The 15723-nt window shown below is 39.3% G+C and overlaps 1 protein-coding gene across 5 annotated transcripts in view; it reads left to right on the top strand.

The window, feature by feature from the left end:
- SHPRH (SNF2 histone linker PHD RING helicase) overlaps positions 1–15338 on the top strand; it is an 89053-nt gene extending 73715 nt beyond the window's left edge. For 4 of the 5 annotated variants that reach the window (XM_025294432.3, XM_044924129.2, XM_044924131.2 and 1 more), the window contains 5 exons: positions 4289–4381; positions 5295–5381; positions 6084–6262; positions 13242–13322; positions 15004–15338. In XM_025294432.3, coding sequence (XP_025150217.2) covers positions 4289–4381; positions 5295–5381; positions 6084–6262; positions 13242–13322; positions 15004–15100 — 537 coding nt within the window. In that variant the 3' untranslated portion in view covers positions 15101–15338. Of the gene's footprint in view, positions 1–4288; positions 4382–5294; positions 5382–6083; positions 6263–13241; positions 13323–15003 lie in introns of those variants that run through there. The other variant, XR_006542294.2, reaches the window with a different exon arrangement.
- Positions 15339–15723: the final 385 nt, after the last annotated feature.

Raw genomic sequence — 15723 nt, forward strand, 5'->3', positions numbered from 1 at the left:
TCAGAGAGAATGGCCACAAAGATACAGTGAAGAGAGGCAGAGGACAAATGAAGGGTCTCTATTCCAGAGCTTGGGCTTGGTCATTGATGTTTCAGAATCAAAAACTGAGCATTAATCATAGATTCAGGGTTGGCAGATATATATCTGGAAAAACTGGAGACTATCAAGAAAGGATAGAAATGAGGAAAGGGACAAGAACAATAGAAAAGGACAGAGGTGCTATAATTAAATGCAACTTTATCAATCTCATATATTAAGGAATAACCTAGCAGTGTAGGGGGTGGGTGGGGCAGGTTCTATTCCCATGCACCCTCCTAATTCCAGCCTAACTTTTCATCTGTGTGTTGACTGACATGGCTAAAACATAAGCTGGGTTGGATTAAGGCTACCAATTTACATGTCTTGAGAATATTTATACTCTCTAAACACCTTGCACAGGGATAGACTGACATCCCTTTTTCCTCTCCCATATCTTTTTTGCCTTTTCTGTGATCGCCTCCTATACAGATATAACCTGTATATAGTCCATCACCTTCCTGTTTCAGTCTGTTCAACAAAGTGAATGTTTCTTTTCTGTAGCAGTGACCACATTGTGTAGTCTCTTCAGAAACTGGCAAATTTGAGCCAAAGTTCATTTATGTATATTAGATAAAAAGAAACATTAAGAAGAACAGTAGAATGTGGATAATGCTTACTAAGCTGGTATAATAAAACGTTCACTTAAGTGAACAGCAGTATAAGACTTTCCTTTGCTTTTCTCCATATTCTGTAACATACGTTAGACTGTATGCATTTGGGAATAAGGGAGTATCTTCATCTTTGTTCATCCAGTGCCTACTGTAGTTCTTGTCACTTATGTGCACAGAAAATTTTTGTTGAATGATTTAAATAATCAAACGTGAACTTACCTGAAATGTTGGAGGGACTGAATGATAGAAGGATGACACAGAAGAAAGTCTGCCCTATCTCTTTGATCACTTTTATTGACTCTGCTCTTAGACCAACCATGGTCTTTTCAGTATTATTTTGGGACTTTTGCTTTTCACTTGGAAGGGGTAAAAAAAAAACACAAGCAGAAAAGAGAAAAGAAAGTTAAGAATAAGGATCTCTGATCGTAAGGATTTAAACTAAAAGTCCACAGGGTTTGCTGACTTTATTAACCTCTCCTATCACTGCTGATAGGTAGGTGAAAAAAATGAGAGTTGGTAAACCTGAATGAAATGGTACCACCTCCAATCAGTGACTTCTTTTAAGACCAGTTCCCCAGATTTCATTACATATTACTAACCCAGAATCCTCCTCAAGCTTGCTTTGTGTTAGATTAAATCTGCTTGTCTTTCATGACTGTTCTTACCTGAGTCTGTCTGGGAAAGTGATAGAGATCAATCACAAGATTTGATTTGGCTATTGTTGATCATTCTGAATGAATAAAAAAATATGTTGAGAGTTTTAAATTATATTCTAACCTCTTTTATTTTCATTTTATCTGTATTGTTTTACTCAGGTTTGTTTGGGATTGAGAACTTTAAAAATACATATTAAATTTTCTTTTACATTAAGTAAATTGGTTGAGTGTATACTATTTATGGAAGACCATGCACGGCTCTAAGAGATATAAAAGTAAATGCCATTTAGTCCTTGTTTTCAAGCAGTATATCAACTGATAAATGACAGAAGTATTCTATACTCAGGTTTGATATCATATCAAATGATACCACATAGAACCATCGCAGGGCAATTAATTAAGGAAAAAGCTGTTCCTTTCCAAATAAAATCTCTCATCTTTCCCTTATGAAAGACAAATTTAAATGTCAAACACAGAAAAGCCTAAAAGTCAAAAAACATCTAGTTTATAAATTCACATACCATTCATCAAGCATTTGTGAGTTACTGAAACTAATATAATGTGTTAATACAGCACTTTTGCTAACATTATTGCATTTAATACAATTAAATGTGAACTACATATAGAAAGGTAGGAAAATATTTGCAACATGAATTTAACATGTGCAGTATTTGAGTGGTCCTACAAACCGGTTTATTTTTATTGGCAAGGAATATGAACAGACAGTTCACAGAAGAGAAATTCTGAATGGCCAGCAAGTGATATTCAAGCTTATTCTCAGGAAAATGCAGATAAATGAAAATTTGGTTCCTCATTTTACCTATGTTATTAGCAAAAAATTGAATTTTAACAAGTGTACTAAGAAGCAGGCACATCTAAACTGTTGATAGTTCTAGTTGAAGTTGAAGTTCTAGCATTTCTAGGGTCAATGTGATAGGGAATCTACAACAATCCAATAATCTAAGAACTTTTTTTTAACCTTTGACCAACAGTTCCACTTAGATGTGCCTATCCAACAAAAACTCGGTGCATACATACCCAATCCTCTAAGTATAGTCACTAAAGTATTGTTTGTAAGAACAAAAAAGAATGAAATTAATGTAAATGTATATTAATAAGCAAATGTGAGAGTTGGACTATAAAGAAAGCTGAGCACCAAAAAATTGATGCTTTTGAACTGTGGTGTTGGAGAAGACTCTTGAGAGTCCCTTGGACTGCAAGGAGATCCAGTTAGTCCATCCTAAAGGAAGTCAGTCCTGAATATTCATTGGAAGGACTGATGGTGAAGCTGAAATTCCAGTATTTTGGCCACCTGATACGAAGAACTGACTCATTTGAAAAGACCCTGATGCTGGGAAAGATTGACGGTGGGAGGAGAAGGGGACGACAGAGGATAAGATGGTTGGATGTCATCACCAACTCTATGGACGTGAGTTTGAGTAAGCTCCGGGAGTTGGTGATGGACAGGGAGGCCTGGTGTGCTGCAGTCCATGGGGTCGCAAAGAGTCGGACATGACTGAGCGACTGAACTGAACTGAACTCTAGTCTTTTCCTTCACAGAGTTACCACTCCAGGTTGGAATTTTGCTTATAAAAGGTTATTCTGTTTTCTTTTGAAATTTTTGTAAGAAGTGGCTTAATTTTAGAAGAGTTCAGTTATCCTGGTGTTTCACTTGAAAATATCTTTGAAAATAAGACCTTTCAAGGAACATGGAAGTTTCTTACTTTATGCTAATTTCCTGTTTTATTTGAGATGGTTTTGCTCTTATTTAAGATAATTTTTAGATTGAAATAGGCCCCTTATACTTTTTAACCTTTCAAGTATAATTGAAAGTCTACATATCCAGAGAAATAAATGTAGATATAGGACTTTAATATGAGCATTTAAAAATCTTGCTTAATTCTTTGTTGGTGACTTTAAACTTAATAAAGTTTTCTTCCTTATTTGTTTCTATTTTTACCTTTAAGTATCTCTGTGTAAAAGTAGTAAGGGGGCGTGATGTGAGGGCAATAGTAATATGGGAATATTTTTACTTTTTGGTAACATCTACCCCTCTTGTAGGATGATACTATGTCTCTGAAAGGTTACCAAGTGTCTACTATTTGGAGTATTGGGCTAAACGCTTTGTACACATTTTCTCCTTTAACCATCACAGCAACCTTTGGAAACAGATATAATGATCATCCCTGCTTGACAAACTAAGGCTTAGAAAGGTTAGAATCTTTATAACCAAGGAGCTGCAGAACTGGCAATTAAATTTCAATTTATCTCACTCAAAATCTCATGCCCTTAAGCTCCATGTCATACCATCCTCCCACAGCATTCTAGGAGGAAAACTTTCTCAATGAAGGCTTCAAAAACACTTGCGTTATTTCTTCATTTTCTTATTCCTTTATCTTAGAAATGGTTATGCAGAGTACAAAAAGCAGTTTTTAAGTGTTTATCTAGCTTTGTATAAATCTGCCTCTGTCCAAGTGGACATCATTTGTACCTCTGTCATTGTCCTTTGTAATGCCCTTAAAAGAAAGGATTTTTTGTGGGTTAGGTTCTTTACTATTTGCTTACATTAGAGTTTTGATTCATTATATTCGGAACAATTTCAGTGCTGTACTATCTAAAGTGACGAGTGTTTTTTAATGTGTATTCTAATTATCTAAAGTAACAAAGTTTTGTAATTGCAAAATATAGCCACTTAACTAAAAAAGCTTATCTTAGGGTCTTATGAATTTCTGGAGTGCTTTTTTATATTTTATTTTCTTGGGGTATAAATCTGTAACTTCTGCAGTTTGAGGCTAAAGAAAATTTCCAGCAAATACAAAATGAAAAAGAATAAACACATATGTACCTGTCATACAGCTTTGATGGTGTTTTACACTGACTTTCCATTCCCTTGTTAATTGGATTTTATTTGATAATGATGGGTTTTCTCCTTTGTGTTCAAAGGGCAGCCATTCTACAAAAGTGGAAGCTGTGGTCAGAACGCTGATGAGAATCCAGCTTAGAGACCCAGGGGCGAAGGCACTTGTCTTCTCAACGGTACAGTCAGCATCCTCGGTGTTAACTCGGACTGGCTTTCTGTTTCCAATCGGTTTATATCTGAGAACGAACTGTTAATGTTTGCCATGATGTAACTGAGATTTAGAATTACTGATCGACTTTTCCTTGTTAAATTATTTTTCCTATATCCATTGGATAGAATTGTTTTTAGAGAAATTTGATGATGCTTCACAAAGCAATTCCCATAGCTGTATTTTTATATTAATTTTACTTAGGGATTTTCTTATATTACTATTTTAAAATTGAAATCTATAAACTTGAAAGTCATTTCACAAATGTACTTGGTTAAGGAAAAGAAAATTAACCTATTGAATAAAAGGTATTGAGTAGAACATGGACAGAGGAGCCTGGTAGGCTGCAGTCCATGGGGTCGCTAAGAGTCGGACACGACTGAGCGACTTCACTTTCACTTTTCACTTTCATGCGTTGGAGAAGGAAATGGCAACCCACTCCAGTGTTCTTGCCTGGAGAATCCCAGGGACGGGGGAGCCTGTTGGGCTGCCATCTATGGGGTTGCACAGAGTCGGACACGACTGAAACGACTTAGCAGCAGCAGCAGCAGCAGAACTTCTAGTTTTCATTTTTGAAAGATAAATAGCCACATCTATTTATATATTCCATAATTTATTTTCTATTATTTATGTTTATTTTAATTCATTTATTAAAGATGCTCATTTTTTTACCCTATCTTTAACCAGCATTTGATTTAATATATCTTTCAAGATAGAAAATAATATTAATGGTATTACGCTTGAAGTTTTGTTTTTGTTTACTTAATTCTGAGGTATAAAGCTTGTTTTGGTTAAGCTTATTTTGGTTTAGTCCCTTTTCAAATCCTTTTTACATGAAAGCTATGTGTAAATATTTGGTTTTCTGTTTTCTGTGTTCTTAGTGGCAAGATGTATTAGACATTATTTCAAAAGCTCTCACTGACAACAACATGGAATTTGCACAGATCAGTCGTGTTAAGACATTTCAGGTATGTCAAGAAAACTGTACTCATGTTTTTTGGAGTGAATTCAGTTACAAACTGAAACTGCTCTTAACTAGCTTACTTGCATTTATTGTCGTGTGTCATATAAACCACAAAAACCGTTTGAGTTCTTGATTGACTATAAGATTAACATTTAAAGGCAAAGTAAACAAACTGCATTTACCTTCCATCTATTCAGTTATACCCATGGCAAACCATATTTAAAGATCTTATGACTTGAGGTCCGTTTCTTTAACATAGGAAAAGATGGCCTATAGTATACCTTTTGAATGGACAGAGGCCTCATGCCCCTAAAATTAAGTTCTAAAAACACTGCATTAGGCAAAACTGCATATGGTCAAATTGTGCTTACCTCACACTCAGCACAATGACAGATACAAACCTAAGAGAAAAACACCAAAAAAAGAACCAAGTGAAAATTTAGCAGATTCATGTCTCTTATACTCACTCTAGCACTTTCTCTCACTCCTTCTTTCCTCTAAGCTCATATAGTTTCATTTGCATACATCACATACATGTATCTTGTGATTCTTCTATGTATTTTAAAGAACATCTTACATTTAATTTTCTTAATTATTGCCTTTCACAGTGACCTGGATATTGTTAGGCATTTTAGCATGAGCTATAGTATCCTGCTTTTATTTTTAACTATCCAGCTAAAATTTAAATGTACCTTTCTTTTTTTAGGAGAACCTGTCAGCATTTAAATATGATCCCCAAATCAATATTTTGCTGCTGCCCCTGCACACAGGTTCTAATGGATTAACTATCATTGAAGCAACTCATGTTCTCTTGGTGGAGCCCATATTGAACCCTGCCCATGAGCTTCAGGCCATCGGAAGGGTGCACCGGATCGGACAAACAAAGTAAGGACTAAAGTTAACCTCAGGCACATTTGCTCTTGTTTCTAAGATACAGATCAGCATTTAAACTCTTCATTTATGTTCATCTTAACCCATTCATTTTTAGTGACTTACTTATATATTAAATTTTCAATTCTTATTATATGACCAGAAGATACTTTGAGATTTCCAGTGACTCTCCTCCAAACAGCAAATCCCCAAATTCTCCCAGATTTTTGTCTTTCCTTCTTCAGAAGCTACCCTGGTCACTTCATCAAGATAGTTTCTTAAAATACCTAAGACAGCTATTAAGCTGAAGGCATCTGTCATTAACTTTGAGAAGAACTGATTGTTGATTGGCTGAAGTAGCCAGTATTTAAAAGAAGCCATATCTCATGCATAACTGAAAACAAATAGCTCTTTTATAAATGCTTCCCTTTAGGAAAGTATAACCTTCCCGATCTAATATAAGAGATAATTATTTAAAGTAAACCTAATAGTAAATATTATGTAGTAGGTACTACTTTTATTCAAATCTCAGAATGGATAATTATCCTTTATGCAGCCTCTCAGATACACTACCTCCTGGATGTTAGATGCTTTCAATTTGTTCTAATGCGTCCATACTCACAAATCAGTCCTTTAGTCGTGTCCAACTCTTTGCAGCCTCATGGACTGCAGCATGCCAGGCTTCCCTGTCCATCACCAACTCCTAGAGCTTGCTCAGACTCATGTCCATCAAGTTGGTGATGCCATCCAACCATCTCATCCTCTGTGGTCCCCTTCTCCTCCTGCCCTCAATCTTTCCCAGCATCAGAGTCTTTTCCAATGTTCACATCAGGTGGCCAAAGTATCAGAGCTTCAGTATCAGTCCTTCCAGTGAATATTCAGGACTGATTTCCTTTGCAATTGACTGGTTGGAGCTCCTTGAAGTCCAAGGGACTCTCAAGTGTGTTCTCCAGCACCATGGTTTAGAAGTATCAGTTCTTCAGGACTCAGCTTTCTTTATGGTCCAACTCTCACTTGCATACATGACCACTGGAAAAACCATAGCTTTGACTGGACGGACCTTTGTTGGCAAAGTAATGTCTCTGCTTTTTAATATGCTCTCTAGGTTTGTCATAGCTTTTCTTCCAAGGAGCAGGCGTCTTTTAATTTCATGGCTGCGATCACCATCTGCAGTGATTTTGGAACCCAAGAAAATAAAATCTGTCACTGTTTCCATTCTTTCCTCATCTATTTGAAGTGATGGGACCAGATGCCATGATCTTCATTTTTTGAATGTTGAATTTTAAGCCAGCTTTTTAACTCTCCTCTTTCACTTTCATCAAGAGGCTCTTTAGTTCCTCTTTACTTCCTGCCAAAACAGTGGTGACAACCATACTAAGCACTTGTTAAATAAATATTGATTGAACACTTGCTGTATGTCAGGTATTATTCTAGACACTGGAGGCTACCCTGGTGGGCTCACCAGTAAAGAATCTGCCTGAAATACAGGAGATGTGTGTTCAGTCCCTGGGTCCAGAAGATCCCCTGGAGGAGGAAATGGCAACCCACTCCAGTATTCTTGCCTGGAAAATCCAATGGACAGAAGAGCCTGGCAGACTAGAGTCTATGGAGTCACAAGAGTCCACCATGACTCAGTGACTAAACAATGATGACAAATATGCTGTACCCTGAAGATTCAAATTGAATAAGATATAATCTTGTTTCCCCAAGGAGATCACTATGTAATACAGGAAACAGATGATTTAACATATTACAGTAGAATGTGCAAAAACAGGAATACTGTGGTAACAAAGAAGAGGGTGCACTCTTGTGCCCTAGAGAGTCAGGAGAGGCTTCATTAGATTGAGTCTTGAAGGAATAATTACTCCAGAGTTGGCCTAGAGAAGGGTGCTCACACAGCAGAAAGTTGCTTGTGCAGAAACACAGAGGAGAAAATCAACATGATGTTTCTCAGGGCCTTCAGGAGTTTGAAGTTGCTGTGGTATAAAGTATGTGCAGAGGAGTGGCAGGAGGTAAGGTCTTCTATGCCACACTCAGAAACAGCCTGCTCTGTAAACAGTGGCTGAGAGAGCAAATGATGACTTTAATTTTAAGCAGGAAAGAGACATTCATCAAGCAAATACGACTAAGTAATATAATTGTAATAAATACAAGATTGTTCTAAAGTACTACCAAGTAACATTTAAAATGTCAGTTCAGTTCAGTTCAGTCGCTCAGTCTTGTCCGACTCTTTGCGACCCCATGAATCGCAGCATGCCAGGCCTCTCTGTCCATCACCAACTCCCGGAGTTCACCCAGACTCACGTCCATTGAGTCAGTGATGCCATCCAGCCATCTCATCCTCTGTCGTCCCCTTCTCCTCCTGCCCCCAGTCCCTCCCAGCATCAGAGTCTTTTCCAATGACTCAGCTCTTCCCATGAGGTAGCCAAAGTACTGGAGTTTCAGCTTTAGCATCATTCCTTCCAAAGAAATCCCAGGGCTGATCTCCTTCAGAATGGACTGGTTGGATCTCCTTGCAGTCCAAGGGACTCTCAAGAGTCTTCTCCAACACCACAGTTCAAAAGCCTCAATTCTTAGGCACTCAGCCTTCTTCACAGTCCAACTCTCACATCCATACATGACCACAGGAAAAACCATAGCCTTGACTAGACGAACCTTCGTTGGCAAATAATGTCTCTGCTTTTGAATATGCTATCTAGGTTGGTCATAACTTTCCTTCCAAGGAGTAAGCGTCTTTTAATTTCATGGCTGCAGTCACCATCTGCAGTGATTTTGGAGCCCAAAACAATAAAGTCTGACAGTTTGCACTGTTTCCCCATCTATTTCCCATGAAGTGATGGGACCAGATGCCATGATCTTAGTTTTCTGAATGTTGAGCTTTAAGCCAACTTTTTCACTCTCCACTTTCATTTTCATCAAGAGGCTTTTTAGTTCCTCTTCACTTTCTGCCATAAGGGTGGTGTCATCTGCCTATCTGAGGTTATTGATATTTCTCCTGGCAATCTTGATTCCAGCGTGTGTTTCTTCCAGTCCAGCATTTCTCATGATGTACTCTGCATATAAGTTAAATAAGCAGGGTGACAATATACAGCCTTGACGTACTGCTTTTCCTATTTGGAACCAGTCTGTTGTTCCATGTCCAGTTCTAACTGTTGCTTCCTGACCTGCATACAGACTTCTCAAGAGGCAGGTCAGGTGGTCTTGTATTCCCATCTCTTTCAGAATTTTCCACAGTTTGTTGTGATCTATACAGTCAAAGGCTTTGTCATAGTCAATAAAGCAGAAATAGATGTTTTTCTGGAACTCTCTTGCTTTTTCCGTGATCCAGCAGATGTTGGCAATTTGATCTCTGGTTCCTCTGCCTTTTCTAAAACCAGCTTGAACATCAGGAAGTTCACGGTTCACATATTGCTGAAGCTTGGCTTGGAGAATTTTGAGCATTACTTTCCTAGCGTGTGAGATGAGTGCAATTGTGCGGTAGTTTGAGCATTCTTTGCATTGCCTTTCTTTGGGATTGGAATGAAAACTGACCTTTTCCAGTCCTGTGGCCACTGCTGAGTTTTCCAAATTTGCTGGCATATTGAGTGCAGCACTTTCACAGCATCATCTTTTAGGATTTGAAATAGCTCCACTGGAATTCCATCACCTCCACTAGCTTTGTTCGTAGTGATGCTTTCTAAGGCCCACTTGACTTCACATTCCAGGATGTCTGGCTCTAGGTCAATGATCACACCATTGTGATTATCTGGGTCGTGAAGATCTTTTTTGTACAGTTCTTCTGTGTATTCTTGCCACCTCTTCTTAATATCTTCTGCTTCTGTTAGGTCCATACCATTTCTGTCCTTTATCGAGCCCATCTTTGCATGAAATGTTCCCTTGATATCTCTAATTTTCTTAAGAGATCTCTAGTCTTTCCCATTGTGTTGTTTTCCTCTATTTCTTTGCATTGATCGCTGAGGAAGGCTTTCTTATCTCTTCTTGCTATTCTTTGGAACTCTGCATTCAGATGCTTATATCTTTCCTTTTCTCCTTTGCTTTTTGCTTCTCTTCTTTTCACAGCTATTTGTAAGGCCTCCCCAGACAGCCATTTTGCTTTTTTTGCATTTCTTTTCCATGGGGATGGTCTTGATCCCTGTCTCCTGTACAATGTCACAAACCTCATTCCATAGTTCATCAGGCACTCTATCTATCAGAGCTAGGCCCTTAAATCTATTTCTCACTTCCACTGTATAATCATAAGGGATTTGATTTAGGTCATACCTGAATGGTCAAGTGGTTTTCCCGCCTTTCTTCAATTTAAGTCTGAATTTGGCAATAAGGAGTTCATGATCTGAGCCACAGTCAGCTCCCAGTCTTGTTTTTGCTGACTGTATAGAGCTTCTCCATCTTTGGCTGCAAAGAATATAGTCAATCTGATTTCCGTTTGACCATCTGGTGATGTCCATGTGTAGAGTCTTCTCCTGTGTTGTTGGAAGAGGGTGTTTGTTATGACCAGTGCATTTTCTCGGCAAAACTCTTATTAGTCTTTGCCCTGCTTCATTCCGTATTCCAAGGCCAAATTTGCCTGTTACTCCAGGTGTTTCTTGACTTCCTACTTTTGCATTCCAGTCCCCTATAATGAAACGGACATCTTTTTGGGGTGTTAGTTCTAGAAGGTCTTGTAGGTCTTCATAGAACCGTTCAACTTCAGCTTCTTCAGCGTTACTGGTTGGGGCATAGACTTGGATTACTGTGATATTGAATGGTTTGCCTTGGAAATGAACAGAGATCATTCTGTCATTTTTGAGATTGCATCCAAGTACTGCATTTCAGACTCTTTTGTTGACCATGATGGCTACTCCATTTCTTCTAAGGGATTCCTGCCCACAGTAGTAGATATAATGGTCATCTGAGTTAAATTCACCCATTCCAGTCCATTTTAGTTCGCTGATTCCTAGAATGTCGACATTCATTCTCGCCATCTCTTGTTTGACCACTTCCAATTTGCCTTGATTCATGGACCTGACATTCCAGGTTCCTATGCAATATTGCTCTTCACAGCATTGGACCTTGCTTCTATCACCAGTCACATCCACAGCTGGGTATTCTTTTTGCTTTGGCTCCATCCCTTCATTCTTTCTGGAGTTATTTCTCCACTGATCTCCAGTAGCATATTGGGCACCTACTGACCTGGGGAGTTCCTCTTTCAGTATCCTAGCATTTTGCCTTTTCATACTGTTCATGGGGTTCTCAAGGCAAGAATACTGAAGTCGTTTGCCATTCCCTTCTCCAGTGGACCACATTCTGTCAAATCTCTCCACCATGACCCGCCCATCTTGGGTTGCCCCATGGGCATGGCTTAGTTTCATTGAGTTAGACAAGGCTGTGGTCCTAGTGTGATTAGACTGACTAGTTTTCTGTGAGTATGGTTTCAGTGTGTCTGCTCTCTGATGCCCTCTTGCAACACCTACCATCTTACTTAGGCTTCTCTTACCTTGGGCGTGGGGTATCTCTTCACGGCTGCTCCAGCAAAGTGCACCATTGCTCCTTACCTTGGACGAGGGGTATCTCCCCACTGCCGCCCTTCCTGACCTTCAACGTGGGATAGTTCCTCTAGGCCCTCCTGTGCCCGCGAAGCCACAGCTCCTTGGACATGGGGTTGGTCCTTCCAGCCGCCGCCCTGGCCTCGGGCTTGGGGGCGTGGGGTAGCTCCTCCCCACCTTGGCCCCTGACCTCGGATGCGGAGTAACTCCTCTCGTTGGGCCCCGACCTCGGTCGCGGGATAGCTCCTCTCGGTCGCGGGATAGCTCCTCTCCGCCGCGCTTAGTGCGCAGGTCACAGCCGCCTTCGCTTAGTGCGCTTAGTGCGCCGGTGTAGTTATGTCTTACTGGGTTTTTTTCTTTGTTTGATTTGGGTTTTTGTGGGGAACTGGGGTGGTGGTGTTTGGTTTGGGGCCATAACACACTGCATGTTATCTTAGTACCCTGACCAGGGAGCAAACCCATGCCCCCTGATATGGAAGTGCAGAGTCTTAATCACTGGACCACCAGAGTGGTCCTTGTTTGTTTTTGCCTTGTCTTATATTTTTAAACACTGACTTCTTATCTAATTGTTTTCTAAAGCATACAGTGGGCTTATCTCAGATGTAAGATCACAAGTCTATAAAGGCCACTCAACACTGTTTAACAATCCTACTTTGCTTCCCTAGTATATAGATTTTTCTGCTTTCTAACCAGAGGATCTGCAGTCTCTCTCTGTTCCTCCTTGTTGAGGGAGAAAAAGGAAAACAACTACAGAGGAAAAGTAACTCATCTTTCCATCACCAACTTGAACTGTCTACCTCCAACAGTATCCACATTGTTCATTCAGTAAATTTTTATTGAACTCCTTCTGTATGCCAAGCACTGTTCTTAGTACTTGAGATGCCCTTACCTAGCTTAAATACTAGTTGTAGGGGATCAGTAGAGACAAATGGTAAACAATAAACATAATAAATACGTATGCTATGTTAGGGGCAGGGTAAGGAGGATTAAGCCACCCTGCAGGTGGCTGGGCAGGAAGGGAATCCAACCTCCGTCCCCCTCGCTGTATGCTTCGTCCCTGCTAGCCTTCTTTCTGCCCCTCAAACTTTTGAAGCTTGTGCTCGGACTTCGCATTGATTTACTGCTGCTTCTGTCAGCTTGCTCCTCCCTCTCCTCCTCTGCTTATAGCCACCTATTCTCAACAGTCATGTTTCAGGTCATATGTCAGCCTCCTCATGACCTTGTCTATACCTGAAAATGTCTTACATAGTGTGTTTTTATTACGTCTTCCCTCAGTAGATACTGTAGATATCGGTTCATTGAGATTAGTTTGTTGTATTCACTGTTGACCAAACCCCCTCACCCCAGCACCTGGCTTAGTACCTGCCACAGCAGATACTGACTGATAAATGTAGCATGTAATATATGAAGTTTATTCATTCTAAACTGTTCTACAGGTGTTTTTAAACTTATCACTGTTATGTACCTTCTAGACCCACTATTGTACACAGATTCTTAATAAAAGCGACAATAGAAGAAAGAATGCAAGCAATGCTGAAAACTGCTGAAAGGAGGTAGGTAACAGTTCACTTCAAGTGGATGGCAGAAGTTTTCCTGTTCATATAAGGTTGTAAGCGTGTAGAACTTCTTCACCTAGATGATCACTTAGTCAACCAAAAGATGTAAGTGCAAATACTTTTCGGAGAAGGCAGTGGCACCCCACTCCAGTACACTTGCCTGGAAAATCCCATGGATGGAGGAGCCTGGTGGGCTGCAGTCCATGGGGTCGCTAAGAGTCAGGCACGACTGAGAGAGTTCACTTTCACTTTTCACTTTCATGCATTGGGGAAGGAAATGGCAACCCACTCCAGTGTTCTTGCCTGGAGAATCCCAGGGACGGGGGAGGCTGGTGGGCTGCCGTCTATGGGGTCACACAGAGTCAGACACGACTGAAGCGACTTAGCAGCAGCAGCAGCAGCAAATACTTTTATAGAGCAAGGTATGACATTTTACCTATCTAAAATTTCCCAGCTAATACTCCAGGCATTCTATATTTGACTTAATTTATTAATAGGGATTATAAGTTCGAGCAAACTCGGGGAGATAGTGAAGGACAGGGAAGCCTGGAGTGCTGCAGTCCATGGAGTCCCAAAGAGCTGGACATGACTTAGAGACTGAAGAACAACAGCCAATACATAAAAAAATATTTAAGTGATTCTACTGTTAAAGAAACTTTATTTCAGAGCTGTTATACTTTCAACCACCCATATATATTTTGCCAGCGGAGGGCTTTGGGAGAACTCTCCTACATTTCCTTGCCACGCTGGATTACTTTTTAAATGAAATCTCTCTTTATGCCCAACCTAAAAGCCTTGGTCTGAAATCTGTAACATGAAACTTACCGCACACTTGTTGGTTACATGCAAGTTAAAAGGTGTGGACTTAAAACTAGGCTGGTAATTGTATTATTACTCTTACAGGCAGAGCAGAAGCAGGAAGACTAAAACAGCCTTAATTTTAAAAACTTAATTTTGGAATCATACAACTTCCTAACATTTACTTCCTAATATATTTTCTTTCAATATATGTTTTCTTGAAACATAAACTAATGCCTAACTAAATTCTGGTGAGATAGGTGTGATTGGAAGATAAACTCAGAAGAGATGATTGCCTTGGAAGGGATGGTTTCTGCAGAGGTATTAGTACTTTGCACAGTAAAGCAGCCATTGGAAACCAGAAATTCTCTTTCATTGGTGGTCTGTGGAAAAGAGGCTGCCACAAAAGCTTTTTGCCTCAAACATGAAGGCTTTTTCTTGGTGGTATTTCCAAATATAACAGAATTCAGTGATTATATTTAAGCTGCCTCAATAAAAATAGCAGCTTGAATTTTTCTTGAAATAAATTAACTTTGGATACTAAGAAGTCAAGTTGTAAGGTGAAAGCCTTAGCAGTAGTTGGCAAGGAGTTTTGTTTATTAAGTGTACAGAGGAAAACATTTTATGGCAAAGTTTGAGAATGCTATATAGAAATCTTTCCTAATTTTAACAAGTTATAATAATAATCCCATCATCTTCTAGGAGTTTCTTATAACTCAATTACAAAAACTTAGGAACATACTCTTATATTAAAAATATAATATTAATATTTTCTTATGTCTTACATTATTATGAGACCAAAACAGTATATAAAGACAAACATAATAATTTATTTCTTGGGGTTTCTTTCTGATTTTGCTCACTTGGAAAAATCCTGCAGTCACACGAACCCTTCCGCAAAGCATTCCGAGGCCTCCGTCTTGACCGTGGCTGACCTGGCAGACCTGTTTACCAAAGACACCGAAGACCTTGAATGAAGTACACTTGATTCAGTCCAGACTTTAGTGTATTTTAAGTTTTTCATAGTTTATAGAATAAAGTTATAAGTAAAACAATCCAGTAGATGTCAGTAAACACTGTTCTTAGTTGAATGAATTCATCGCTTTTTTGGTTGTACAGTCCAGTAGTTTTTGAGTCCTTTTCAATATACTATTTCCATAATAGCTATCAAGATCCTTAATTTTACACTCCTAATAAAATGTTTGGGCTCCCCAGGTGACACAGTGATGAAGAATCCACCTGCCAATGCAGGAAACATGGGTTTGATCCCTGGGTGAGGAAGATCCCCTGGAGGAGGAAATGGCAACCCACTCCAGTATTCTTGCCTGGAGAATCCCATGGACAGAGGAGCCTGGCTGGCTATAGTCCACAGTGGTCACAAAAGAGTTGAATACCACTGAGCAAATGCACACGTGCACACACACAAAAATACTTATTTTTATTCCAAAGAATATCTCTATCTGAGGGAATTAAGAGAGGTATTGTGTACTTTTCTTTTGATAAGATCAGTCTTAAAAAGAAGTTAGAATAAGAGAGTAACTCAACTATTCTAGTTTTATATGACTCGGTATAGTCAACCAACATAGATCTCATTTTTGGA

The sequence above is a fragment of the Bubalus bubalis genome, chromosome 10, assembly GCF_019923935.1.
Source record: "Bubalus bubalis isolate 160015118507 breed Murrah chromosome 10, NDDB_SH_1, whole genome shotgun sequence".
NCBI classification, from domain to species: Eukaryota; Metazoa; Chordata; class Mammalia; order Artiodactyla; family Bovidae; genus Bubalus; species Bubalus bubalis.